Below are 27,388 nucleotides of genomic sequence, written 5' to 3' on the forward strand. Positions count from 1 at the left end.
GTGTCTGGAATCTTTCTAAAATAACTCAATTAGGTTCATTTGCTTTTGTAATACAGAAGAGCTGTTTTGAATCCTGTGTTTGTTTTGACCACAGTAGATTGCTCCTTCTGTATAATTCAGGAATCATTCTTCATATATTTAGATGTAAAAATCAGATCGTTAATCACTGCAGTAGCTGCAGTTGCCTGTGAACTTTTTCTTTCAGTGAGGTCCCTCTTCTGGGTTAGGTATGAAAATATGGAAAGGATACTTAAAAGACAAATAACAGCGTTTTCCTCCTGCCCTTTTATTGGTGTACTCAGAGTGGGTGGGTTGCTTATTCATGAAAGCAGCTTTGGGTAATTCAGTGACGTGGTCTTGGCACTGTTGAAGGCAGTGATATTTTGCCTTTAACTTCAATGGAAGCAGAGTTGAAACTCTTACCTGAGATTTCAAAAGTAGTTAAATTTAATGTGGTATGGGCTGGATATTTTACTATCATTTGACTGGCTCCTTTAATTTCTTGCACTTTTGTGTCTAAGTGGTGGTGGTGGTTGTTTGAATCTGTGAACCATACCGTATAGTTGGGTTTTGTTTACTCAGTGAGTAAATGTTTTCTCTGTTGAAGTGAAGCCCTTGCCAAAGGTCATCCGTTAGCTGCAGTTACAGATCTTAGTGGGTAGTAAAATCTCAGTCTCATGAGAAATTCTTCCACCTTTTTCTCATAGTGTTGTGTACAAGCAGCTTACACTACTTAGAAAAATACAACAGTCTCTTCAGTAACTTAATAAAAACATTGTGTGTTTTCACTGTGCATTCACCAATTTTATGTGCACGGAAACAGCTATTACAGAACTATGTAAGAAACTCTTTCTTCCCTTATTCGTTGTAGGAAGTTAGTTGGCATGGAAAAAATAGTAATTATAATATATCCTGAGGAACGCTGGCGCATTTGAGTTGTCCCTTGTGCATGGATATTTTATGGAGTGTGCTTTCGTCTAGCACTTTAAAAAAGTAATTTAAAATTAAGATTCTGTAGTTCTGGTGCCAAGAGTTGACCCTTCATGTTGCATGAAATAGTTAATTAATCCAGTGGCCTAACCCTCATGTACATGGACCGTATCTGAAATCAGAAATACACGTCAAAAACAGTGCCTTAAATGTGTAACATCTGCAGATGGCACAGTAAAGAAATGGAGATGGAAGATATGGTAGGGATTATTTTACTCCTTACCTTTATAGCTTCTCTGTGGCATGAGACACACCTGAAAATCCGTCTTTTAATACCCACATTAAAAAAAAAAAACAAAACAAACCAGCCCATATGCTGACTTGCACAGATACAGTATACTCTGGTGTCAAAGCACTACCTTGTCAGTGGAGTGTAGTTTCTTTATCTTTTTCTTTTCTTCCTGTTACAATATTTCTGAAAGCTGACAAGAGAGTCTGTCAAAAGGTTTCAAGGCAAAAAGCTATAATTTCTTTGGAATGTAATGAATAATTATGCAGACAAAAATCGTACAACCACGCTGAGAGATTTGCTCAGGAGAAGAGACAACAGCCTGTTTTGTGGGCTCTATTGTGTGTGCAGAGCAGCGTCCTTCATTTTGAAAAGGCTTGCTCAGGTAGAAATTGTGTAACTGATATAGATATTTAGGACATCAATACGTTACCTTCAAAGAGTATATCTCGGGCTATCAGCAGAGCTCCTGGTCAGTTATTCATCTGCAGACAGTGGTTTATTGGTGCTCAGAGGGAAGCATGCTATGAAGTAGCTTTCTTCAAATGCTGGGTGGAAGGCCGATAAGTGCAGTGAAGCCAATACATGCGTGTAGCAGTAGAAAATTGTAAACAAAACAAAACCAGAAGACTGATCACGGAAGTCTGACTGAAGAACCTTTTTCTTGTTCATTTTGAAAGCGTGTTTTGGAGGTTTGTCATAAAAGCCTGACTCTACCTTGCCTTACTCGCATAGTCCCACTGAGATCAATTGACCGCCTTGGGTGTGTGGAGAGAGCGAAGGCTTTTACTGATGGCAGCAGTGTCTGCAAATGATAATTTCTGTGTCCTAGGTCTGTCCACCTGGTCCCAGCATTCCAGATCTCGACATCAGAGGACTTCATGTTCCAGACATGAAGATCGAAAACCTTCTGAGGTATTTGATTTACATTTTGTTACATCTGTCAAATACAAAGCTGTGTACATGTTCTTGTAATGGATCCATTTCTTCTGAGTTACATTTTCTTTTCTTTTTGCTACATTTTAGCTGTCATCTGCCCTCCTCCCCCACCCTCCTTTTTTTTTTTCTTTTTTTTTTCTTTTTTTTTTTTTCCTTTTTTTTTTTTTTTTTTTCTCCAGGAGATTAGAGAGTTCAGCTATTGGCACAGCCACTGCCAGTACCAGTTTGTATCTGTGAATTTTATTATAGTCTGACACCCATTCAACATAGCTGTGGAGTCTTTCCTCTGTATTTTACGCGTCAGGGTTTATTTGCAGCTTGATTTGTGAACAGTGAAAATTTGTATTAGGTACATTGATTTCATAGTTAGTATTGGGTTTTGGTATGTGATCTTTGTTAATGTGTCTGTCAAACTAGAAATCTGCTTCCTAACAGTTCTGTCTTGCGTAGTGCTTTGAGGAAATCCTGTCAAGGGAGGTGTAAACCACTTTGAACTTTCTAGGGTGGATCAACTGTTAGTAACACATAAATGCCATCCAGTTCTTTGGAAATATTCTTGCTGAATCTCCGTATCTTCAGGCAAATACTACATTGCAAGTTTTGTGACCGATACCAAAGTCTTAAGAGAATAGTTTTCACAAGAAGAATCCCATTAATTGCTCTGTGTGAACTACACCTAGTACTGGTGGTTTCTGATATTCTTTTTCAATTGTTGGCTGTTAAAGACCTTTTTTTTTTTTTTTTTCCCCCCATGAATGTGGAGACCTCTGGTGAGCTTATTATTGCTGGTGACAGACTTGCATTTCTTAGTTATCTTTTGTACATCCCTTAGAAGTAGCCCCTTAGACCCAGTTTTGAGAACTACCCCATGAAAGGCTATCAAGAAATAATCTGAGATAATTACGAATCTTGCTGATTTTTGTGTGCTTCTGTTTTCTCCTGTCCCTTTCCTTGCATTTATTGTCAGAATCTTTGCAGTTTTGTGCTGTTCTCTCTTTTTTTTCTCAGCCTGGACGGACTTCTCATATACTTCCTATGAGCTCTGTTCCACAATCTTTTCCCCCTCTCCCTCCCTCTGTTTGCATTGTCTGTGCTCACCACAGCACGCTGTTCTGATAAGTGTACTGGCAGAAAAGTGACACTTGCTAAACTCCTCGGGTGAAATTCTGGTCTCGTTGAAGTTGGTGGCGAAATTCCCATTGACTTCAGCGTGACCAGGGTTTCACCCTTTAGCTTTGAAGTGTTCAGTGCTTCTGAGAGCCAGCACTTCTGTAAGCTCTGCTTTGCTCCGGGCAGTCTGATTGCATCAGAAATTAGAGCAGAAAGAATGGTGTCACAGGGCCAGTGGCCTGGGAACGAGTTTCGTGGCTGTCAGGTGCTGCCTTAGCTTTGCTGTTGAGGGAGTTTCGTGACAAATTTATCTGAGAGCCTGAGTTACTTTGGCTCTCATATTGAACAAGTTTTGTGTTCCATTTTGTATTTTTAGTCTTGTTTTCATTTGACGTTTGATTGCTTTAATTCAAATCACTTAGAAGTGCAAAATCCCCTGGCCAGCTGTGCATGTTTGCTTTGTGAGCCAGTTTACTCAGTGGCTTATTTTTAATTTCTTGATTGGAGCCTCACAGGACTTGTAATTGGATTGTTTAAAACATTTCATTATATTTCATTACCTGCATTCACTGTTTCCTTCATATGGTAATATTCTTTATTTTTTAACGCTGGCAGTTTTTCTGAACATGTTAAGGCAAGTGTTAAGAAAAATGTCATAATTTTACGCTATTTTTAAGACAAAACTAGAGTGGAAACAGAAACATGCTGAGACAGAAGTGGGATAGCGTGTGTGTGTTGGGAAGAAGGAGAGGTTTCAAGATGTGCAGTGTGGTAAGGCAAATCACACTTGGAAATATTCTCAGAGTATTATCAACCATCAGGTTCACTCTTTCCCTAAAATACTGCCTAAAAATCGTAGGGAATCTATTGAGCTTTCAGGTATGCGAATAGTGTGAGACAGAAATGGCTGTCCTGGGGAGACCTGCCTGAGGAGCACTCTGGATAGATCTGGTTCTTCCTCAGCCATATGCAACAGCTGGCTGGAGCTGACGTAAAACAGCCAGTGTGGCCATTGGTTTGGGACTGGGAAGTTGTGTCGCTTTACCCCGTTTGCAACCCTGTAAGAGGATCTAGGAGCACTGCCCAGATAATTTATCTTTTCCTTTGTAACTGTGCAGGGTGAGTATTGACTCTGCCTGCCACAAACTGAGAAGTCTGCAGGGCAACTTTTCTTAAGATGTTACCTACCACCTTCTTGTCCTGGTGGTGCTTATTTTTTGTCACTTGGTTGCTTGCTTTTTTAATTCTTTCCTTTGAATGTGGCATTGAGTAGTTAAAAACTTATGGTTGTGGAGGTGAGGAGTACTGAGTGCAGTTGCTGTAGTCTGCAGCAGCCTTGCCTTACAGGGAGAGTGCGGTGGGGAGAGCTGGAAGGCTGTAGACAAGTGCAGGCTTGTAGCTCTGATGCCTGCGATCGCACCCTTTGCTTTCTGCAGTGCTGATAGGCAGTGGCAAACGAGGCTGAAGCTGCCACAACAGTAGCACAGCATGCCTGCTACAAGAGTGAATCCCTTTTTATTTCGTTCTGAGACTTGTTGGAGACAGCACCGCTGCTTGTTTAAGGCTACTAACCCCAAAGTTGCCAGACATCCTGCTCGTTTTAGAGGTGGATGTCTTTGCAAAGGCGAAGTAAAATTACAGCTATGATTCAGAGGTGTCTGTAGCTGATCGAATAACAAGGGCTTGTGCTGAACATGGAGCTGCCACCAGAATTCCAGTTTGGATCTTGCTTTATTTGATCTTTTGGGTTATTTTTTTAAATACTTGCACAAAGAGTCATCTCTTTAGAATTTCCTCTTGTGGCTGGTCGTGGTAGAGTCACGCCTTGATTTCTACCACAGGGAATTTCTAGAATGTCTTTGGATTAGTCAGAGCTCCAATAATTAAAAAAAAAAAAAAATCAAAAAACCTTGGAGCAAAATTGAGTCTTCCTTGTGCTGCTGTTTTAAGACTCAAAGCTCATGCAGCTTTTAGTGCAGCCAAGGGGGAGGTAAAAGTGGGTAGCACCTTTCAGCATCACGATTCCAGTGCAGGGGGAGCATCAGGAATGTGGAGTTAGTTGGGAGTCATTCTATCACTATTTGCACCTTCTGCCACCCCTTTTCCTGCGATGAAGCAAACTTCTGTCCTGCAGTGGGTTGGGTTAGTTGACTGTTGATACAGTGACGTTGTTACGCACTGAGCTCCATGGTTACCCTGAAGCTGTGAATCATAGAGTGTAAATATCGAATGTCAGTGTCTCTATTTTTCTCTCTTGGTCACTCTCTTTGCAGGTGTTCAGAACGGACCTGATCACTGCCATGAAGTTACATGACTCCTTCCAGCTGAACCCTGATGAATACTATGTGCTGGCAGATCCCTGGAGGCAGGAGTGGGAAAAGGGAGTTCAGGTGCCAGTTAGCCCAGGGACCATCCCAGAACCAGTAGCCAGGTATAGTTTGGAGGAATGTAAACAAATAAACATACGTTTGTGCTGGCAGCTTATGTCTACATTGCCTTGGCTTCTTGAGCTTTATTCCACAGTGTCTAGCTGGAAAGGTCTTGGCTCTGAGAGACTAAGAGCAACATGCTTCGACTTTTTGAATGGTTGGGCCCGTTCTGCCTGCGTGTTGAAATATGAATGTCAGAGAATAATTTCTGGCATTACTTTAGGATGGAGTATGATGACAGAGCCTTAAAAATAGCTTCAGTTTGTAAGCCCAGACTTGACCTCACTCAGCGTTGCTGGAGAGCCCTTGTCTGGTGCTTCTTGTGCTTAGTTCCGAGCTCCAGGTTCCGTCAGGGAACAGTTTGATGAGCCAGATTTAAGGGCTAGAGAAAAGACAGCATTTGTTTTGATTTCACACTTTTTTTTTTGTTGTTTCATTTACTAGCTTAGGAAATTGTTTGTTAGACAACATTTCAGCTGTTTTAAGAACCATCCAGATGTGCATGTAATTAAATACACTAATGTGAGATTTTCTAGCTCTTACCCAAGAAACTCTTGTTTTCCTTACCTTGTTTGTTACACTTAGATATTATTTTATGTTTCAAATTAAACAGTGCAGTTGAAAGAGCAGGAGTGTGCTGCAGCTGAACTTTGTATTTCATGCTCAGTTGGGATTGGAGTTGGAGAAAGCAAGAAGAACAAGGATTATTGTTGTTTAATCATACTTGATCTCTTTGAGTAAGTCCAGGCTGGCCGATAAGGCGTTACCAAATGACCTACCAGTGCGGGTGGGGCCAGAACAGCCCAGTCTCTGATATACAGCAAAAAATTCTGGGTGACACTGCACTGCTTCCGTTAGGTCTGCATCTACCAGCTCTAACCTTGGAGTGGGGGAACTACAGGAATGTTTGTTGGCACTTTTTGTGTTCTGTGCAGCAACCTGCAGACCACTACGTAGCCCCACAAGGTCTGTACGATGAGGAACTTACCTGCGCATGAGGTAAATCCTTTCCTTCCTTCTCCTTCTGAAGGATTTGGACCTGCAGGAGGGCCAGGAGACCTGTGGACTTCAGCAGAGGGAGACCTTCCAGGAGTTCCTGACTCCATATCTTTCGGGAGCTAGTTTAGTGGCTCTACCAGATCCAGATACTCACTTGGGAGAAAGCCAGTGCCCAACAGAGGTGTTGCTCCAAATTTAGGCTATTAAAAGAGACAGGGAAAGAAGGCACCCACAGATGTAGGTGTCAGCACAGGAGGCACCACTCTTTTTTTAGTCGCTGAGCTGTATTGTGTGGTCCTACTGGTGTGCACCTGCTGGTCAGAGTTGCCCTCTGGTGCCTGATTATTATCCTGTTTGCCCCCTCACAAAATGCTTGGAGAGCCCTGTCGTGGTGCTGCTGGAGTGCTGGAACTGTTCTGTGCCTAATTTTGAGAGGGGAGGGAGGTGTTCTGTAAATTGAATTGTCAGTAGCTATATAGTAGCTGGTGTAGAACAGAAGGGAAATGCAGTACAGAGAGCTGATGCTAATGAGGTTTTGGCCTTGTAGCGACTGGTCAGGGCAGCGAGAGTAGGTCCAGAGGGGTGGGGAAAGGAGCGAGTCTGGTGATTCAGTGTGAGCATGTTGTCAGATGGATAATTCAGTTTAATAGTTTTTTTTTTGTTAGGTAGTGAGTATTGCTTTTTTTTACTTGTTTCTACCACAAAAATAAAAAGATGAAGATGGTCTGTTTTGAAGCCAAACTACCCATGCTTATTTCTTCTGTGCCAGTGCAGTGGTATTTAGACAGCCGGTGCAGGGTGCTGGCCCAGAGGTTATGACTTCCACACAAGAGAGGTACTCAAGAAGGAATCTGCGGTACAGAAAATTCAGAGAGCAGAGGCCAGTTTAAAATAAATTCTCTGTGAGGTGTCTGTAATATTTTAATACCGTACAGTATGACCAGGAACAGTTTGGGCAGTGGAGTTAACCTGGCAAGGTCATTCAGGTTCTCACTCTTCCACACTCCCCTTCTGTCCCTCAGAAGCCCCAAATTCAGCATTTGGCTCTCTCCCACCATGTCTCAGACTGTTGTAGATGAGGGGAATATTTAGGGCTGTGCAGGAGACTGAAATAGAGGATTTATTGAGATCTGTGCGCGCAGATATGCTAGCAGCAGATCAGAGTCTTCTGACGGGAGGAGAAGTTAACATGTTGGACCTCAGATGGGAGCAAAATAGGGTGGGGGATGTCCTGCTTGTTGTGGAGCTTAGGCTGTTCCCAGCAGGAAGTGTGTCTACATGGAGTGGTGCCATCTCCTCCTTTGAAGCACTAGAGCACAAAAAAAATCACCAGCTGGTGCTGCGGGAGGCAGTCATTTGGCAGTGTGGCCTGTCGCTCCTGGCAGTACCAGCGTTGCGTTGTGAAGTGAGTGTCATCCAAACTGAATTTCAGTGTGTGCAGTTAACTAAGAGAAGGTGCAACGTCCTCTGCTGAGAGAATTGTGCTGGAGGTGGACTGACAGAGAGATCTTGCTGTTCAGAGGCGAGTCATTAGCTTGCTGATAGAATGGCTGCTGTCCTTTGTGAATTGGGTGGCTTTGCAAAGTCACAGCATCGCAGGAATCTGACTTACGATAACCTGACAACTTAAGTGCTGTAGGTACTTTGCCATTTCCTGAACCGATGCCTGTGGTCGCACAGATTTCAGTTGGCTTGCAGCTAAAATACGCTTTCATGGTTGGTTGTTGGCCAACTGGAGCCTTGAGAACCTGAGAGAAGGTAGTTGCAGCAGCAGCTGATTTAATATTTGTGTTTGGCCCAGCATGACCTTAGTGATTGTGAAAGAGGAATTGCAGACCCAGGGTGCCAAGAGCTCGGATCTGCTTGGGTAAGTGAAGGTGAAGCTAGTGCAAATTTCTGATTCCCTCTGGAAAGGTCTTCTGAATTTGAGAAAGATGGCATCGCTGTAGCTCAACACACACACACACACACAAATTCAAAATAAACATACTATAAGAAAGAAAACGTCAAAGGTAGCAGCAAATACTACGCTTTTCCTGGAATTTTCTTGATCTTGGTATTGTAGTTAAACAGATGGATTTTTAAAAAGTCTTAAAACAGAATTTAACATCTGTGTGTATGGCAGCCATCACTACAGTGTTCTACTCTAGCTTTAAACAAGTGTGAATTCCAGGTAAGAGTAACAACAGCTCTATCCTCTAATCTTTTAATTTTATTTAGAATTCTGGTAATGAATTGGGTTTCTAGACAACTCCAATTAATTTCTTGTAATACTGCCAATCTGTTAGGAAAATGCAGTGTCCTGTTTCCTGTTCCCATCTCAGTGGTGCAAGACGGTTGCTGACGATTGTTAGTCACTTAGAATGAGGCATTTTGAATTCTCTAGAAATAACTCTCTCGGTAACCACACATACCTGACATCTGCTTGTCTGTTTGTTTTAGGATTGTGTCCGAGACGAAAGCCGTTACCTTTACGCGTCCCAGGAAGTATATTGTTTCGTCAGGTTCAGAGCCTCCAGAGCTGGGCTACGTTGACATTCGAACCTTAGCAGACAGCATGTGTCGCTATGATCTCGATGATGTGGATGTAGCGTGGTTGCAACTTGCCAATGAAGAATTCAGAGAAATGGGTGAGCAATGAGTGCTTGTGCTTTTGTGGGTTTTTTGTTGTTTTTTTTTTTTTTTTTTTTTTTTTTTAAAAAAAAAAAAAGCTGGCAATCTTAAGGATATTTTTAGGGATGGCAGCAGTGGGAAGAGATGGTAGTGATGTGAAGATATAGTAATCCTATGAGTTGGAGTAGCCATGGGAAACCAGAGCTGATGTGTTTAAGCCCAAAGATACGTGCTTTCGTAACTGCTGAGTTGTATCTGCTCAGACCAGGTCAGAATCTGGCCAAGTGTTGGTTGGTTTTTTTTGTGGTTTTTTTTTTGTGGGTTTGTTTGTTTGTTTGTTTGTTTGTTTGTTATTTTTTTTTCTCTGCTGCTTTCCATTTCACAAGAGAATTCTCACAAAGTTCCCATTTTGCCATCAAAAAAAAGAGAACATCAGATAGACCATTCAGGTAGCTTTTCCAGTTAGTCTTTTTTAATTTATTTATTTTTCTCTGTGTCACATATCCTTATCCATTTTTTTGGTTAGTGGTATTCAGTGCAAAGAGAGTAGACAAGGAGCCTTGGGAGGTTTAGAGAACCTACAGCAGTTGAATTGCACAGGGAACGAGACAGTAAGGAATTCTTGGAGGGACTTTTTTGAGGAGCCTCCCAAACCCTACTGTGACCATGTGCTTCAGTTTCGAAGCAGGAAGAGGAGGTATCACAAGGGGAAAAACTATTCCCTTCTCTACAGGATGGCTTGTGTGTAGGAAGGGGCAGGGGAGCAGGGGAAGAACAGGAATGTTTCTTTGGTAAGGTATGTGCTTCAGGAGAAGATTTCACTGGAAATGAAGAGGATGTAAGTCAGCACAAAACTTTCACCATATTGTTAAGATGAAGAAAAATACACTGGGCCAGATGGAAGAGGTTTGGATGTGTTGGTGAACACTGCTGAATTTTGGTTTAGCATTGTAGCCCTTCCCTGCTTTGGGTTACAGTTAGTCATACGAGTTTTACCTGGCTGTAGCCCATATGTGGCATGCCTCAAGTCCTGGTAAACCACAAACTGACCTCTTAGGACTTTTCTTAAAGAAAAAAAAAATTCTCCTTTTTAAACCCACGTATGGAAGAAACAGATGATCCAGCCTTGACCTGCTCTCTTATACAAGCCTTTTTTCCAGATCTCCGGTCAGACGTGCTCATGTTTTAGTGCTGGGCTTAGACAATTTCAAGACAGCTCATGATTCAAGAGCTTAGGTTACTTTTCCAGTTATCTTCAGGAAAACAGCAGCACCGAGTCCCCTTACCATTCTTGAAAGAAAAATTCAGAATAGTTTTTATGATTTTTAATTGACATACATCTATCCCACGCAGATAATCCCCTTTATCTGTCTGTTGGTTGCCAAAACCAGAGAGGGCTACCACAGGTTACCCTGGGGCTGTGAATAGCGTTCGTGATGCAGCACAGAGGGGCTCTTCATCGTGCTGATTTGTACCTGTGTGTGAAGCCCTGTAGTAGCCCTTTACGTCTGCGTGAAGCCCTGTAGCCATTCTGCTACACCAACGTAACCTTCAAAAGTACGCATTGCGTGTGAAACGCTGAACAGATCTGATCCTCAGTGTTGCGTTTTGGTGTAGTTTCTTGTAGCTCGTTTGCCCTAAACCTGTATCCACTCGATTCTGCTGTATGAGGGAAGGAAATGCTTGTGTCAGTCGCAGGCAGTACGGTGCGGGTCTGGAAGCACATGCTGAGGTGCTCTGTCAGACACGGCACTCTACAGACGTTATTAATGGGCATTTGAGAAGTGAAATGTTTCCTGATCTGCAGTTGCAGTGCTTGCGTTACGGCGTCCCTGCAGCTCTGAATTCCCTGTGTTTTCTTGGATACCTGTTGGAGTGCTTCACGTGCTGAAAATGTGTATTCTGTCTTTTAAAGAATGAATGTAAACATTTGAACTGAAGCTGCAGCCCCTTGATTCCCTTTTTTTAACCCTTATAAATGCACAATCAGTGACATATCTCTGAGGGGTTTTTATACAGTGATAGCGATCGTGAGGTTAGAATTTAGTTGCAAACTGGTCTGAAACCTGCCATCACCTGCTTTGCTGGTGCAGTAGTTCTGGGCTGCAGGGCAAAACTCACTCTCTTTCATCAGCAGGATTTTGGATGTTCCCTCTTGCTACTTTTTAGCAGCTCAGTTTGGGTAGCAGGGGATGCATTGATCTCTGCTGCAAGGATTTATCTGTCAGTAAGGGAAGCTGGAAGTACTTGTAGAGTGTTTGTCTTCTGATCTGGGGGAGCTAGAGAGGTTTTTTTTTTCTTCTTTGTTTTGTGGAATTTGTGGCTCAGTTATTCACAGGGAGAGCCGAAGAGAGGATTTTCTTGTTAAAACACACATCATGAGGTTGCCATCTTCTGTGTGTCACAGCAAATGTTCGATATAGGGAACTGGAACAAAAGCAGGATATCCTAAGCCTATGCTTCATTGTAGTGGTGTAAGTATATGGAAATTCTTGTGCTGAAGTGGCTTTGCAAGAGGAAGATGATTGTTTGCCGTGGTGTAGCTTTCTTGGTTTCACAGGTGTTTGTGTGGCATGATTTTGTGGTAAAGGCTGGTGTAGTACCAACTCGGAAATATTACAGCCAGTTAATTGTCACAGCAAGTGAGAGATGGAAGCAGAGGGAAAAGCACTGTGCTCTTTTTTGATATATTTTTTTTTTTGTTCTGCATCTATGATAGATATTTTTGCAGGTCTATAATAGTAATTTAATATGATTAACAAACTTGAATTACAAAATACTATAATGTAATTGGCCCATAGCTGTGGTGTCATGAATAATTTTCTGATGGACGCTGTTTGAAAAAAAAACAAATCCCAGATTAGATGTTGCGTTTATTACAACTGTGTTTTTCACTTTTAAAGACAAACTAATTTATTGGTGTAGCAGGGTGTGATGGAGACCTTAGTTAGAGTTGCACTCTATCGGGTTGGAACTTGTAAAAAAACAACAGTTGTTAGAAACTGCAAGTTGGCTACAGTATCCAAGCATTTTTTTGTCATTGATTTCCCCCCTTTACCGCCATCACTTTTCATTCAAAACACACTCAACTCTTTCACCAAAGAGTCAACATTTGGGTTGCAAAATTGAAGCAAAAGCCATAGACAGTGCTGTCCCAGAAGGAAAAATGAGAAGCCAAAATCTGTTTATGAACGTTTTCCTCAGGATATTGAAAGATTGGTTTGGATACTCTGCTTCTATTAGTTTAATACTGTTATAAGACTACTTTGACTTTTTTTTTTTTAACATTTCCCTGGTTTATGCTGGAATAGGCATGATTGTCTAGGAATGACATGTTGTATGTGTTGGGGTCAGCTGTATCTACTCAGAAGCTGGAGTTGTGTGGGGTGGTGGTTATCGCTCTTCCTTTAAATAAGTAACAGCTCCTGTTTCCCAGGGATGCCTGAGCTGGACGAGTACACGATGGAAAAGGTCATAGAGGAGTTTGAACAACGATGCTATGATAACATGAATCATGCTATCGAGACAGAAGAAGGACTTGGGATTGAATATGATGAAGATGTCGTCTGTGACGTCTGTCAGTCTCCAGATGGAGAAGACGGCAACGAAATGGTGTTTTGTGACAAATGCAATATTTGCGTGCACCAGGTATGGCGGCCAGGGCGCAGTCGGGGAGGGCAGGGGTGGTGACAGAAGCTTTTCCAAACCATTAAAGATAACAGGTTGGATTTTTTCCAGTGACAGATACTGATCTGTTAAGTTGTTGCAGAGTTCACCACTGAGCGGTGGGATGAATTCAGAAATCATGTAATTGAGGAGGAGAATTGTTACATGTAATTCTAGAAATGTCCTGCTAAGAGAGTTGAAAGTGGTATTGTGTCTGTGCACAGGAAGTTATAAGGTGAGGAACAGCCTCCTCAAAACACACATCTGTGTGCTGTTGTACATTCTCGCCTGGTCACTTCTCCTGCTATATTAATTTCCTCTCTTTCTGCACACTTCTGTGGCTAACAGACATTTAGTATCAGCAACTTAGGCTCAGCAAGGAGGGGAAAAAAGAACTTTCAGGCAAGCAATAGGGACACAGATAGGATTTATTACAGTAAACTTAATGGAGAGCCTACTGACCTGAGCTGAGGTAATGAAGCACTATTCTGTGCCACCTTTTTGTGGCAGTTAAGAAGTCTTCTTAGCATGGAAGAACAGATAGAATTTTAGCGCACCTGTTTCCGTGGCTGCTTCTTACTGTGGAAGATGCCTTCCTATCGGCCCGCCCTTCCTTTCCAACTTAAGAAGTTTGCTTTGTCATTCGGTGTTTGGAAAACTGTGTTGTCCAGTGAGCATTTTCTTGTTTAAATGCATTTGTCCTAACAATATAACGCTTGTGACAGCTGTAAGGTACAAATGGCTTTCTTGCAAGATACTCAGAGTAAAGTGGATGTTTTTAGACCTGTAGCGGTTCTTTGATCTTTAGTCTCTGATCACATCAAATCTGAAACCTAAGAGGGTTAACATTGACAGTAATTTGGAGGCAGATCTCTAGAAAGATGCAGTCTTCTGAAAAAAGTGATCTTAATTAGTTGCTGTTCTGCACTTTTCCCTCTGAATAGGAAGTAAAACCCAATGCTTTGGAATAACACTGAGTATTGCACAGCAGAGCTCTTGAATTAGTGGTTCTTCCCTTCTGAGTTAGATACAGTGCAGTCCCTGTTACCTGTACTCTGTGATACCGAACTTCATCCTAGCTCACTGCTGGCAGGGTTGTCTGTCGGGAGTCCCCTTGCTCTTTGGGCTGGTAAACACCTTTTTTCTTTTTTCCCCAGTTGAAGCGGGCAGTGCTTTTTTTTTTGCATAACAGCTGGTTATGACTTCTGCTCTTTTCACTGAGAGATCTTTTTGGAGAATGAGTGGGTAATGTGGTTGGCTAAGTTTATGAAAGTGTCCTGAGATTCTCCACACGCAAATGTTCCTCTGGTGTTAGAAATTACGTAGAAAATGTTTTGAGAGTTGCAAGAGGCTACAGGTAAATGGCTAAAAAGTAACAGAAATGCATGTTATTTCCTTTGTTTTCTTTCTCTTTTCTGTAAATGGAAACTCAGGCATGCTATGGGATCCTGAAGGTGCCGGAAGGCAGCTGGCTGTGCAGGACCTGTGCGCTGGGCGTTCAGCCCAAGTGTTTGCTATGTCCCAAGAAGGGTGGTGCCATGAAGCCAACCCGGAGCGGCACCAAGTGGGTCCACGTTAGCTGTGCTCTGTGGATTCCAGAGGTAGGTGTCAGTCCTCTGGAAGTTCAGGGCTGCATTGATTCTGGGAGACAAGAAATCATTGTTCAACCTAGCATATGTTGCTACAATGAGTGTAGCATATATCTGGTAATTCCTAGGAAGACAGTATAAAACGTTTTCAGTTAGATGTAACATCTGGCAGGGTGATGCATCATCTGTAAAGAAAGTGATTACGTTACCTTTGTCAACCAAAATTGGGCCTTTGCTGCTGGCAAAGCTCATTTAACAAGCACGCAAAGTACCATTTTGTTTTGTAAATGGAACATAAAAGGTGAATCGGGAAGGTTTGGATGTGAATTCCTGTGGGTTCTCATAATCAAAATATTCATCCTGATAACTTTAAACTGGTGAGCTTCACCTTGCAACTGTTCTGCTCATGCAGTGAGGAACTAATTTTTTTTTTAAAAAAAGAATTTTAATTTTATAGTTTCTTATAAACTGAGGAACTTGGAACATGCTAATTTTGCATATACAGACAAGGACTTTGAGGTCTTTGATAAAATGGTTTCCCTTTTCAGTTAACAGTGTAATAATAACTGTGCGTTTTCACGGTTTTTCTCTTAGGTGAGCATCGGAAGCCCAGAAAAAATGGAGCCCATTACAAAGGTTTCTCACATTCCCAGCAGTAGATGGGCACTGGTGTGCAGCCTTTGTAATGAAAAAGTTGGAGCTTCTATACAGGTAACTGCATAGCACAAATGTCTGTGTTTCGTTTTGTCAGTTTTTAGTAGATAATGTGCATCTGCAGTAAACTTTGTTTGATTTCCTGCTTGTTACTATGGACTTCATTGCACACAAAGTGCTTTTGAATGCTAGCGTGCTCTTACTTTCTAGTACAATTTTAATAATAATAGCCAGGTCACCTGGTAAGACGTCCTAATTTGTAGATATATTGATATGTTTATTAGTATACTGAAATAAAACTTAAATGTTGTCGAGTAGAGAAAAAAAACTCTATATCTGTGATGCACCACATAAAAAAAAAAAAAAAGCTTGAACACTGAAAGTCGCTATTTAGCGACTTCTAAGATAAGTTGGATGCTTCAGTGGGAGTTGGGTATTTCCCGTAACATGCATGCCCAGCTCTCACTGAAGTCAGTGGAAGTGAACACCTTCACTTTGGTGATACAGCTAGTTGTAGCTTTGAATTTCTAATTTTAGGTACTACTAAATATTGGCCTGTTTTGGTTGTAACTATTTTTTCTGTACCTGATTTTATTGTTGGTCCAGCTGTCAAGTTGCTGAGGAGAGTATCGGATCATTTAATACTGGGCTTTTTGAGCAGTGGGAAAGAACCACGTTGTTTGACTGGTCTGCCCTGAGATTCCAGCAAGCCACAAGCTGAGGAAATGAGCCCCATTTTCTCCATTGGTTGTGGGTAGATTCTGGAGCTCTTGGTGTTTCTAAGGGAAAAAAACCTCCTGGGTGTGAGTTTCCCAGTTCACGTTGCTGGAGAAGCAGTGCCACGTTATCATTCTGACTTCCAGGACTCGCTTGAGCTCAGGGGTGATGACTGCCTGAAACAGCAAGACGGGGCAGAATAAAAAAAGAACGTCTGGTCTTTGTAGTTACAAAAAGAATGATTTCCGTATGCAATAAGTAATTAAACTATAAAGCCAGCACTATAAATCTGTTTATTTCAAACCAACAACTCACATTCTTGGGCTGGAGCCAGTTTGTCTCATTGCATACTTATGAAATTCTCTGCAGTTTCAATTGGACATGGATTCAGCCTTTCTCACCGGAGCCTGTGAATTGTTGCTGTTAAATAACGGAATCGATCCGCACCAGAGCGTTTCAGCATGGGCAGTGTGGCTGCACGTGCATATTTGGGTTGTTAGCTGTAAAGCACTTGCAGTTTCTTACAGTGGAAAATCTCTCAGAAATGTTACATAATAATTTTGAAATCGATTTTGAAGTCTAGAGAGATTGAGAAAACGCATTACCAAGCCCCAAATTTTTGAAAGAGGAGATACTTGGTTGCCTCAGACACGAGAGAAAAGTTTGATCTAAGTTACTCGCGGACAAAAGATGGGACAGAGTAAGGACAGAGGCTTGGGGCAGCGCTGTGATTGTGTAGAAAAGGACAATAAAATGTAGCTCAGTATTGTGGTAATGCTCTTCAATGCGCTTCAGATACTTCAGGAAAATGATCCTCAGGAAGCTCCCTGAGACAGGTAGGGAGATATTACTGCCTCCTAAGGCGTCTGGCGAAGTAGAGTGCTTTCTGTTTTGTGGCTAGCCTGATGTTACAGGATCCACGATAGTAAGATGAGACACAAGAATTGCTAAAGCCCTACATTTTTTTAAAATTAGATTTTATCCATTCCTTTTTTCCTCTGCTCTGAGTCATTTGATGAGGTTGCCAGAAAAAGTTGTAAAGCAGCAATGCAGCAGTAGTTCCAGTGAAACTGGAATCGGTCTGTTTCCATTTAAGGAATGTATGAAATAGTAAATGTTAAGTAGAGAAAATAAATCTGTGCGCAGCAGATAAACTTGCCATCCTAATACCTCCTTGTAGAGCTGTCCCCTTCCTCTTCGCCACTGTTATGTATTTGAGAGAAACGGTTTTCTCCATTCTCCAGATCTGTTCTGAGGGGTAACTTAGTAGGTTAGGTTGAACATTTGAGCATTTATGTACATTAGTGTGCAGGGGAGAGGGGGTGTCCTTCCATATTTCTTCTGATACCACCTCTCCCCTTCCAGTGACAACACAGGATGACATGCAGGCACGATGGCTGCCACTTGAGACAGTTCTACATTTGAAATTATGGGGGAGAGAGAAAAAAAATTAGTTTTGCTTGACATTTTACAGGCGTTGTGTAAATCTTGGTATCATTAAAGCTAGCAGTGAGAAATATTTAGGTTTGTCCTGTGAAGTTTTATATGGCAGAGAAGAACATTGTACAAAGCCACGGCAGTAGAAAGGCAGTAGCATTAACTGGATGAACTGAGAGCGAGACCCTCCAGAGATGTTACGAGGTGTGCACACCAATTAGAAAAGCCGGTAGCTGGAAGCATGCGTCAGGCTGGGCAGAGAGCAGCTGCAATAAGCTGGGAAAAAGGAGACTGCGTATTCCCCCAAGGTCAGCAGATCTCCTTTCCCTGCTTCTCCCAATAAAACATTAGCCACACTGAGAGCTGATTATTCACAGCTTGGAAACCATGGCTGAAGTACTCTCCTGTACCGTTTGGTGCTCTGGTTGGGCTGCTGTTGCCCTCTTTGTTAGCACGAGAGGAAAGTGCAGAAGATGCTGTGGTATTTTTAAATTCCTTTTATATATTGATTTTGTTAAAGAACTTCTACAGTTTAAACTCATTTGTACCTTTATACTCCATCTGGCTGCTGAGTCAACCTAAGCAGGAAAACCCAGAGGAGAAAGATGTTTGGCTCCTTTTCAGAGTGCTGTATAAGCATCCTAGTGCAAGGCATTTCTCTTTATGGTTAGATGACTCGGGTTAAGCATAGTTTGGTTTCCTCAAGTTAATAGCACTAACACTCATTTCCACTTGAAATTCTTTTCACTGGAGACAGAGGTGTGAGTGATACAAATGCGTGTGTATATACGTACACATGCATTAGACCCTTTCAGGTTGTGGCTGGTAATGGCTACGACAGCGTTTTGCAAGAGCAAGTTACATGTAATTGAAGTGAAGTGCTAAATCAGCTGAACGAGTGCCCACCTCTCCATGACGGCTGGGTTCACTGGGAGGGAAGAAAAATGACAAAAAATTGAATTTCCTGTTCTCCTCATCTCCCGGGTGAAGTGAGGGCTGTACTCAGTGAAGTGATTGGCAGTGATTTAATGTTTGACATTATAAAATTGGGATGGATAGCAGGAAAAAGAAATTCCCCTCGGTGGAGGCCTTTTGGGTAGCATGGGTCCAGGTGCTGGCAAAGACTTTTAATTAAAAGTTATCAGGCTGGCCTGGAGCCACAGAGATGTTTTTCCCTCTCTCTCATGCTGGCACAGCCAAAGGGGGAACGTTTTCCTTTGTGTAACGCTGCCCTACGTGCACGGCTCCAGTGAGGGTAAGAACACTCCTCTTGTGGATTTGCTGGTTATTGAATAGCGTGCCGAGGGTGGTGAGGGGTTAACCACTCCTGTCCCACCGGGCCACTTGATCCTTGCCTGGCCTGAAAGCACTAAATCGTAAACCTAATTAAAAGAGAGCAAGAAAGTACATGCAGCTTAGAAGCAGAGCGCAGTAATGGGGTGGTTCTTCCAAAGCAGGACTGGCTGCTCGAATAGTTTTAGGCAGTGTGGCTTCTTAAATTTATATTTGATTATTTTTAATTAAATTCCTGTAGTGTTCAGTGAAGAACTGCAGAACGGCCTTTCACGTCACCTGTGCATTTGACCGTGGCTTGGAGATGAAGACCATACTGGCGGAGAATGATGAGGTGAAATTTAAGTCGTACTGTCCCAAGCATAGCTCCAGCAAGAAAGCAGGTGATGAGACTTTCAATGAAAGCACAGACCAGGAGAACGGGAAGGGGATTCGGGATGGCTCTTTTCCTGCCCACGTGGACACTTGCCACAGCATGGATCAGAACCAGGAGGAGGCCCATCGAGTCAGCCTCCGCAAGCAAAAACTCCAGCAGCTGGAGGATGAGTTCTATACCTTTGCTGAGTCTCTGGAAGTGGCTAAAGCGCTGTGGCTGCCCGACGAGCTGGTGGGATTCCTTTACCAGTACTGGAAGCTGAAGAGAAAAGCCAACTTCAATAAGCCTTTGATTACACCAAAGAAGGATGAAGAGGACAATCTGGCTAAACGGGAACAGGACGTTCTGTTCAGGAGGTTGCAGCTCTTCACACACCTCCGGCAGGACCTAGAGCGGGTAAGTCACCGCACTGCCTGCGCTTGCGCAAGGTGTCCTGGCCTTTGTCAGCCGAGTTTCCAAACGACGTTCTCCATTATTGCCCTTTGTGCAGGCACTCCATGCTGGATCCTAATTCAAAACACCAGTTTCCCTTTTCAAACAGCGCGTTAGTTCACAGGGCCAGCAGGTCTTGGCTTGTAGCATCCAGTCTCCTTGTAACTGGATTGTCCTATTTCCGCTTACGCTTTTTAACTGATTAACACTGATGGCTGTGGACTGCACTGCAACCCCCAGCTGGAGGTTTTTTAGCCTTTAAGGGCTTTCTCTGCTCCTTTCATCTGATGCATGAGAAGGAAAAGATTATGGAACTTACCTTGATTTGGAGCACGTCTGTTTTTCATTGACACGGCACAGTCGGGTGACTTTTCACTGGACTATCTGTGTAGCAGGTTTGGGAGGCACATGATCCTCCACTCAGGTTTTGAGCGTTTAAAGAACAGTAGGATCAGTTTGGTGTTTTATCTTAAGCACATCTGATCCTGTAACAACCCGAGTTCCTTCCTTTTTGGGATTTTTTTTTTTTTTGGGTTAAGTTTAAGGTATGTGAGAGCCAGAAAGAGTGCTGAAATTGTTTTAGTTTTTCACATCTGTACATCAGATGGCTCGTGTAGGCGGTGTATGGAAGCTGGCGCAGGAGGTCCTGCCTCGGCCTCAGTAACCTGTGGGTGAACGAGAGCCTCTCTTGCAGAGCAGTCTCTAGGCTTTAAATCAGGACGGCAGGTGCTTGTGCATCTGCTCCGTCCTGTGTAAAGGATCCTGGTGGCTAATTACTGTCCTGATGAATTGTGGCAGTTTTTTTTCTAGTTTGAACTTCAGCCCATGACCCTTCTCTGGCTCGGTGAGGTATTTCTGCTCCATGTACTCAAGATTTCTTTAAATCTTCTCTTTGATGAGCTACATAAGTTGATCTGGTCCCTATGTTCACTAGGTCTTAAATTATTCTGGATGTGTGATGTCAACATAGGATACATCATTCTAAAATAATATTTTACTACTACATTGTTCCCACTAGAAAAAAAACAGAAAAACAGGGCCTATGCTTTTTTTTTTTTCCCCTCCTCTTTAAGATAAAGTCAGGTAGGTTTGATAAATGACATTAGTGACAGCATCATTGATGTAGAAATAGATTTTGAAATCCTGTCATCCAGTTTCCCTAATGAACCAGGTACTTGTGTGGACACAACGCATCTGTTGTGCGGCTCAGATCAGACATGGCCATGGGCTGTATCAGAAAGGGTACTGGGCTAGACCAGCCCCTTGTAATTCAAATCCACAGCGTAATGACAGTTACAGGACTGGCTGTTGGAGGACTGGAAGCTTTAAACAGAACAGGACCTTAGCAAAGCCAGTCCCACGTGTTACGTCCCCTCCTTCGTGGCTGTGGGACCAGCCTACGAGACTGTAATCCATCGGGCACTGCGCCATACGCCAAACTGAGAGAGAAGCTTCAGGAACACCCATGGCCACTTCTCAGCAATTCCCTCCTCTAGGAAAGAAAGAACATGTCAGCTCTAGGAGAGTGGTGGTTGTGAAACTTACAACTGTCTAGATTAGACAGTCACCTTTTAAGGGCAGAAATGTAGTTTTCTTCTAAAAAAACCAGAGCTAGGCAAAATTATTCTTTAATTACTATTTCCAGTCCCTGCTACCTCTGTTGTGCTATGGCATGAACAGACTGGCCTGCCTTCATTTCATACTGCGGTGGCAGCAGCATCAGAAAGACTGGTACTGTTGAGTAGCTCTCCACGTTTTCACGCTGTTAGTCAAGTGCAATTTTTTTCTGGTGCTAGGCTATTTACTACTGAGCATATTTAAGCATTTCCAGCATTTCTCCAGAAGTTTTGTGTGTCTGTCTGTGTCTGTCTCTGTGTCTGTCCCTGTCTGTGTCCACCTGGGTATCTGTCTGTCCGTGTCTGTATCTGTGTGTCCGTCCGTATCTGTCTATGTCTGCCTGTCCCTGTCTGTGTCCAGCTGTATATCTGTCTGTGTCCATCCATGTCTGTATCTGTGTGTCCGTCCGTGTTTGTCTGTCTGTATCTGTCCCTCCCTGTCTGTATCTGTGTGTCTGTCTGTCCCTGTCTATGTGCAGCTGTGTATCTGTGTGTCTGTATCTGTGTCTGCATCTGTCTGTCCGTGTCTGTGTTTGTAGCTGTGTGGGCCTATATCTGTGTGTCCATCCGTGTCTGTCTGTGTCCATCTGTGTCTGTATCTGTGTGTCTGTGTCCATCTGTGTCTGTCCGTCTCTGTGTGTCAAGTGTTCCAAGAAGTTACTTTTGTGCTGTAGGCCTCCCACATCTGATGGAATAATCTGTCAGTTAAATGGTATTTAAAACTCTTTTCTAAGAAGTGCGTTGAAGAAGGTTATGTTTAAATACATTACTAACTTGTTTAAATGGTGTACAGTAGTTGAAGTAAATTAGGTCAAAGCACAGATTGACAACACTATAGAAACACAATTCCTGTAGAACTCATCACATTCATGTCTTCCAGGTGCGTAATCTCACTTACATGGTGACCCGAAGGGAAAAAATCAAGAGATCTGTTTGCAAAGTTCAAGAACAGATATTTAATATCTACGCAAAGCAGTTGGAACAGGAAAGAGTTTCAGGTATGCTTCAGTGCTATCTCTTCCACGTAAGACCACAGGCACAAGCATTGAAAGGTTTAGTTACAGGCTAATGACCAGTTTTGAAGGACAAACAGGACCTCGTTTATTCTCATTAACATCCCAGGTAGTCCCCCATGCGTCCGGAGATTGGAGGGAAAAAGGAGAATGGGCGTAGCTCTAACGATGGGCACATTGCCATAGAAACCACTAAGTCTGTATTCTTATCCATGGGGCACGGAGCAGCTTCACATCCCTTCTGGTGGGCTCTGTGATGACTCCTTATGACAGAGACCATGACTTACCCTCAGGTGGCTATGGTACCCAGTAAGGCTGTGGTTTATTAGTGCTGCACTAGTGTTGGTTTGGGATGTGCTTCTTTGCATCATGGATGGCAGTTTAAAGAAATGAATTTGGAAAAAGCAGCACTCTGGTTTTAAAACAATATGTTTTTTTTCTGCCTAGTCTCATTGACAGTAGTCTTTGCTCAGAAAGATGAGTAACGTCAAAGTTACTGCATTAATTAGATGATCCTTAAAGTATTCAGTAACTAATGAACTGTATTTTAGACAGAATCAGTCAGATCCACTTCCTCGTTTCTTTTTTCCCCCTTCTCCAAACAGTCTCTCTGTCACAGTGGATAGAGCAGAGCTAGGATTTATTTGCTACAGGTGTCATTAGGTGCAGCGCAGCTACAGGAAAGTAAACTGCCCCAGCAGTTACACTGAGAAACCACCACATAGCCACATCATTGTGATGTAAAGGTGCTGGAGAGGCAACCAAATACCCATTTATGCTGAAGAACGTCAGGCACGAGGAACAGGATTAAAATAGGTACATTCAAAAGCGCGTTTACCTGGGCGTGGAATTGCTGGACTTTTAACTCCATTTGTTTACATTTAGGTGTGCCTTCCTCATTCTCCTCCATGGAAAACACGGTGTTGTTCAACAGTCCATCTTTGGGCCCCAATGCCCCTAAGATCGAGGATTTGAAATGGCATTCGGCGTTCTTCAGGAAACAGATGGGCACATCTCTAACCCGCTCTTTGAAAAAACCGCACAAGAGAGACAGAGTAAGAAACAGCTCTGGGAGCGACAGCAGAGCCGTGCTGCGGCAGCCCAGCCACAGGGAAGGCGGTGCAGCTCCAGGTGGCTTTTTAAATTTGGACAAGACCTTTGCAGAAACACGGATTGTACCAGCACAGCGGAAAAATGGCATAGTTATACCAGACCACAGGAAAAGGAGAGATAATCGTCCGCAGTGTGAGGTGATCAAGGCAGAACTCAAGGAAAAGACTTCTAAACACAACCACAAACCCCTGAGACCCACAGAACTCTCTCAGAGGCAATCAGAAAATAAAAGGGCTGTGAACCACTCCAGTGGTAGGTCAGCGCCTGGCACACGGAGGGATATGGTGCCTAAATGCAACGGGGGTCTTGTCAAAGTAAACTCTAATCAGACAGTAGTTAAAGTGCCTACCACGCCCACGAGCCCAGTGAAAAACTGGGGCGGATTCCGAATTCCAAAGAAGGGGGAGAGGCAACAGCAGGGCGAGAGCCTGGAGGAGACCTGCCGCCAGAACTCTGGCTACCCCTACCTGGGCGTGGGCAGAGTTTCACCGAAGGACAGGGCAAAAAGCAAGCTAAAGCCTGACAGCGAGAATGATGGGTACGTCCCCGATGCCGAAATGAGCGATTCGGAGACCGAAGTGGCTGAAAAAAAGTGCAGGCAGCAGAGGCTCAGTCCAAACAGCACTATCGGCAGAAGGACAGACATTATTAGGAGAAGCATTCTGGCATCCTGACTGGACACAGGGACATGGTGTCAGCACTGTGCTCCGTAGAGTCACTGCCTGCAAGCCAACTCCACATTATTTATTGGTGCGAGAGAGGAGAGTTCTTAGACGTGGCTACCGACTGACAGATTGATAACCTGTTATTCCTGAGCTGTATGTTTACATGCAATTAAAGCTGGATTGTGGGTTTTTTTTTTTTTTTTTTTTTTGCACCCCCTCCTCTCCCGCCCAATTCTGTGAGAAGTTTTAATCATCTCCTTTATTTGCAGCTTTCCTGAGTAAGCAGAGAAATGACATCACTACTAAAATCAGATGATTTGTGATGAACACTAAAGTAACTAAAAAAAACCCCACAACTTTTAGAAGGGGCTAGGGTGGGTGGGGGAAAGGAGGCTGCATTCATCCCTTTTAGCTAAAAAGCACTGATAAAATTTTACTCCCTTCCCCTGCATTCTGGAAAAGCACAAGCTCTTAATTTAACTAAACTAGTGTGTACTGAATCGAGGATGGTTGTACTGCACTGCTAAACCCCATTACAAATGGTGGTAGGTATTTCTCCTCTGTTTGCAGAATGTTTTCTGTTGCATTCAGTTTGGGCATAGATGGCAGCTCAAACCCCTCTGGCAGTTCCCCAGTTTACACGTAGGTGCACCTGTGAGATGAGCAGTTGTAACCATGACTTTACACTGGAGGAAGAAGGGACAGGTCAGCGCTGCAGCTGCCTTACGGTGCAACAGCTTGTGAAAGACTGGCACTGAGCACAGAGGGCCCTCTCAGCTGGCTCTGTCTGAGAAAAAGGGCTGCCGTGCAGGTTACTGCACCCCATGGAATCACCCGGCACTGCTCAGTCACCTGTCTCCAGGAGTACGATGACAATTCAAGAAAAACATTTCTAAGGCACTAGTCAGTAGGATTTCCCAAAGCCCACCAGGTATGCACTAATGGTATGTACTGGGAAAACCAGGCTTATGACACTAAAGGGTTGCTTTAAAATGGATATGAAAAAAATATATATATTTTTAAATAAAATGGAAAGGCAATAAGTTGTGATTAGCTCTTTACAGTCAAATGAAGAAAAAATACTTAGTTCTGTTCTGGACTAGATTTGATGGAAGAGGGAACTCATATTCTGATTGTGTACTTTTTTAAATAATTGCAAATGGCAATAACTAGTAAGCTATGAGCAATAATAGTAACAGATTATTGGGATACTGTTTGGGGCCGAGTAGAGTGTGCACATAATGGTGGAGCATTAGGAGCCTGTAAATTTTGGAATTCTGCATAGACATGTCAGGTATGTACTGGTTTTAAGCAGCAATGTGTTACAGAAAGACAGGCATAAAGAACTCCTCCCCCCCGCCCCCCTTTTCCTACTCCCAGCCTGATGTTATCACATCCCCTCACTTTTTAGTGTTAGACCCTTGCCTCTTGAGCAGGGAATGTTTAGAACACAGCAGAGATCTGCCATAACTGAGTCTTCCAGAGGATTCAATTAAAAAAAAAAAAAAAAAAAAAAAAAAGAAAAAAAATGCTTATTAACACCCTACCTTGCTATGCAAGTTATCACTTAATTAACTATTTCAACAGAATGCATCCCTATGATTTGTTTTAAAACGCTGAAGTCTTAACATTTTGCTACGTTTTGGGATGATGTTGAGGAAGGGGAATTTTGTGTAAGATAGCGTTACTTTTAAAATACCAGTGCTGGTCCCAAGAAGTTAGATTAACTTCGTGATTTACAGAGGCGAGGGTCAAACAGGGCACTTGCGAAGCTGAAGTTACACAGTCACTCTTGGGATGAGTTAAGAGAAAATGACTTACTTGATCAAACATCAACCAACAGAAGGTGAATGCAGGTGAGTTCGTTCCACTCGACACAGCGCAATGCTTTCCAGCCAGGCACTGTTGTTTGCTGTAAGAAAGCAGCTCATCACCTTATACGGAATTGTTTGTCAAGCCATAGATAGAATCAAAATGTAGATCGTTCTAAGTAAACATTTAACCTCACACCAGTTTGAAAGAGGTACCTTGTTCATTTGCACTATTATGAATACTAATGTTGTGCAGAATTCATGCCTTACCTGTTTTGCTCCCCGATGTTTAGGTTAATAAGCTTTCTAATGTTTCAAGTTAAGCTGAACCAAAACCAAAAAAGCTGTAAGAAGGCCACAGCGTGCCCAGCTCTGTAGGTTAGTTTTGTCTCCCATGCTTAGCGCTCAGCAGCAGAGGCGTCATAGTACAGCAGTGACAATACAAACCCACCCCTGTACCTTACTGGGGTAGAACCAGTTGCAGAATTTGTTTTTAAGCGTTACCTTACCTTGTGCAGACTGACCAAGAGATCTTTGATGATGACTGATGTATTCTGTTGAACTGTAGGCTTAGTTGAACTTCTGTAAAGTTGCCTGGAATGCCATTTGTTAGGTGATAAACTCACACAACTCTAAATGAAGGGTTATACATGTTGTGTATAAATCTTAATTTCAGAAATTTGAGAAGATTGTCATTACATTTGTAAGACCTTGTACAGAAGATTTTTCACTATGTGCCTAGCTTTGGTGTCCATTCAGCTGAAAATAATTAAGAAAGGTGCATGAAGAGAAACAGATAGAAATAAAAAGTATATGTAGAGATGACTATTTTATATTACATGGCCCAATCCTGTATTTATTTTCTCCCTTTTTTTGAAGTATTTATAAAGACCTAGTTGAAGACAGCTGTATTTTTTGTTAAAATATTCAGTAGAATTGTGCCTTTTTGTCTGTACGTGAATAAATGCTGTACATTTTTGCAGTATCCTTGCCAGCAGTGTTTTAGAATTTGCAGTAGTGATTTTGTTTGGGTTTTTACATAAGCACTTCACTGCAATGATCTGAACAACTTTCATGGTTAAAATATGCATTCAGTTTGGATTATTACAGTATCAAAATCCACGCTGCGGTTGCAAGATGAAGGTGGTGGGTTGCTTTGTTGTTGAGAAATAGCATAGGGTCTCGCTACTGACAGCTGTGCCTGTCCCAGCAACAGAAAATCGTATGCTTTTTTCCTCCAGATCCTTAAAGAGGTATTGCTCACCTCAGGTTGTTCACATCTGTTGATATACGATGTCCTTCCAAAGCCTGTTATCTTCATACGTGTTCTGCTGGACGGGGAACATGAGAACATGAGGTTTCTTACCTGTAGATCTTCGAGATCCCTACGCTGAATGTACATTCACAGTATGAACTGCCTGTAGTCAGGCAGTGCTGGTGGAGAACATCTGCTGCTGTACAGGATCTCTGGGAGACGAGGTGTGAAGGGCACAGTAGGTCCTGTCCTCTCGCTTCCTGTAAACTCAAGATGTGGATGCATGGAACAGACTTGGAACAGAGCAAGTAAAGGACAAGGTAGTGAAGACCTGCGTCTAGGAGTACACCTTGAAAAGCAGCTATGGGTAAATAAAATCTCTCAGCACTGTACATGTATCACATGCATTCACATTGTGGGCAGCTGTGAGTGGCACCACTCA

At 42.8% G+C, this 27,388-nt stretch overlaps 1 protein-coding gene across 9 annotated transcripts in view; it reads left to right on the top strand.

Annotated features, from left to right (window-relative positions):
* The window catches only part of JADE1 (jade family PHD finger 1), a 45,768-nt gene extending 19,092 nt beyond the window's left edge, over positions 1-26,676 (top strand). For 6 of the 9 annotated variants that reach the window (XM_086746444.1, XM_086746443.1, XM_086746442.1 and 3 more), the window contains 9 exons: positions 2,052-2,134; positions 5,542-5,699; positions 9,139-9,326; positions 12,746-12,957; positions 14,409-14,576; positions 15,159-15,275; positions 18,907-19,437; positions 21,970-22,087; positions 22,988-26,676. In XM_086746444.1, coding sequence (XP_086602570.1) covers positions 2,052-2,134; positions 5,542-5,699; positions 9,139-9,326; positions 12,746-12,957; positions 14,409-14,576; positions 15,159-15,275; positions 18,907-19,437; positions 21,970-22,087; positions 22,988-23,889 — 2,477 coding nt within the window. In that variant the 3' untranslated portion in view covers positions 23,890-26,676. The remainder of the gene's footprint in view (positions 1-2,051; positions 2,135-5,541; positions 5,700-9,138; positions 9,327-12,745; positions 12,958-14,408; positions 14,577-15,158; positions 15,276-18,906; positions 19,438-21,969; positions 22,088-22,987) is intronic. The other 3 variants (XR_015258400.1, XR_015258401.1, XM_086746447.1) reach the window with 3 other exon arrangements.
* The last annotated feature ends 712 nt before the right edge of the window (positions 26,677-27,388 follow it).

Source organism: Chlamydotis macqueenii, chromosome 4 (genome assembly GCF_036417535.1).
Source record: "Chlamydotis macqueenii isolate bChlMac1 chromosome 4, bChlMac1.mat, whole genome shotgun sequence".
Taxonomy (NCBI): Eukaryota; Metazoa; Chordata; class Aves; order Otidiformes; family Otididae; genus Chlamydotis; species Chlamydotis macqueenii.